This window comes from Pinus tabuliformis, chromosome X, assembly GCF_031772625.1.
Source record: "Pinus tabuliformis cultivar Carrire ecotype Pingquan chromosome X, CPIR1, whole genome shotgun sequence".
Lineage (NCBI taxonomy): Eukaryota > Viridiplantae > Streptophyta > Pinopsida > Pinales > Pinaceae > Pinus > Pinus tabuliformis.
Genome location: NC_142308.1, coordinates 141,018,707 through 141,020,401, shown reverse-complemented (window position 1 = coordinate 141,020,401; position 1,695 = coordinate 141,018,707). Strand labels below are relative to the sequence as shown.

The 1,695-nt window shown below is 43.8% G+C and overlaps 1 protein-coding gene across 1 annotated transcript; it reads left to right on the top strand.

Moving 5' to 3' along the window:
* Window positions 1-534: 534 nt before the first annotated feature.
* Window positions 535-1,353, top strand: LOC149138856 (uncharacterized). Its single transcript, XM_089450514.1, has one exon. It carries the CDS (start codon window positions 535-537, stop codon window positions 1,351-1,353), a length of 819 nt encoding a protein of 272 aa, XP_089306640.1.
* Window positions 1,354-1,695: the final 342 nt, after the last annotated feature.

The following is a 1,695-nucleotide window of genomic DNA, read 5'->3' as shown; positions in this document are numbered from 1 at the left end:
CACACTCGGATTGTATCACATACAAGTTAGCGACAACTGCTATGTTTAACGATGCCAGAACACGTCTCTAGCCTAGACCTCTAAATGATATGCATTAAGTTACAATGCTCCATTAGGTTAATTGAGATAATTTCTTAAGAATTTGCCTTTCAAGGTTCACCACGTAATGCCTTTGAAATTCTTAGAATGCAACTAATATGATAAGCATTCTTTTCATTCAATTTGAACAATGAAAACCTTAGCTAGTAGGGATAGAGCAATCAGATTCTTTTAATCAAAGAACAAAGAGCACATCTAATGCAATTTCCCTAAACTCTTCCTATGAGCACACACAAACTTTTTTCAATGCACCATGCAAGTTTTTCTTTTAAATTCCCTTAATGTTAAAATGAACAAAAGGAGCTTCACTTCCAAAAACACGAAAGTGACTTAACTTTAGATTTAAACCAAAAAAAAAATAAAAATCATGCGCATGGCTGGACTGCGGCTACCCTAGCTGCGTTCTCCCTTCCTATCGAGCGGTTCCTTGCCGCAATGGATCTTGGAGGTGGCTCTGAGGCCCCTCCTTCCTCGCCTCCTGAAGTCGAAGCATTCAGGAAGTTAATAGCAGCAGCTGGAAAAAGAACGATCTCCGGATCACAGCAGAAGTTTGTGAAAAAACTGGATAATATCCCCACGGTGGTATTGCCGGTGGAAGAAACTTGCAGATCAATGTTGAATCTAGCCGAAAGGGGTCTTATTGGCCAGTTCACAGGGCTATGGCCATCCCCGAAAGCAGTAGAAGAATGGGTAAAACGAAACTGGATTCCATTGGTTTCAGAAGGAATTAAAAGTCACTTCGTTGGCAAAGGGTTCTTCGTCTTTGTGTTCGACAATGCGGAAGACAGAAGTCTGATCTTCAGGAACGGGCCATATTTTATGGGCCCTCAGGGGCTTTATTTGAATAAATGGTCACCAGATTTCGATCCGGCACAGGATGTGCCCACAGCAGTTCCAGTGTGGGTGCACCTTCCTCATCTCCCTCTTCATTGCTGGAACCAGAGATCGCTGCAGTATATAGGCAATGCCCTAGGCAAATACATAGACCAAGCGGTGAGAAAAGACCAATACTCTTGTGCCCGAATCTGTGTCGAAGTTGACTTGGAAGTTGGTTTACCTGAAGCCATCAAACTCTTGGTTGCAGATTGGACCCACATCCAAGAGCTTGACTACGAACAACTTCCCTTCAAATGCCGACACTGCCACGAGTATGGGCATTTCGCAAGGTACTGCAAGAAGAAGAGCGAGGAGACAGCAGAGAAAGACAAAGGAGAACAATGGAAGCAAGTAAAGAAACCAGCACACAACAGGTAGAATAATAAATCCAAAGGCAAAGAGACGGGGAAAAGATCTGGGCAAGACAGTGGAAACCCTCAAATCTCAGGGAGCATGGAACCAAACAACACCGAGGAAGATAAAAACTCCTTCGAACCTCTCAACACTCCTCCAGAACCACCAGAAGCAGATCGGGAAGGACTCATCCAGACGAATGACTTCGCCTCTCCGGTTTCAGGTAATGTGGAAATCCTTCCCTCAAGTCTGGTTCTAGGTAGTAATTCCTCTCCGTCATATGCAGACATTATAAAAAAAGAAAAGAAAAAGACCATAGAGAATTCTGGCTCATCGGAGGATGAGACCTTCGAGAGGCCCTCAAAG

Excerpts from the sequence above, each read along its gene's own strand:
- LOC149138856 (XM_089450514.1), top strand. The coding sequence starts at position 535 with ATGGATCTTGGAGGTGGCTCTGAGGCCCCTCCTTCCTCGCCTCCTGAA.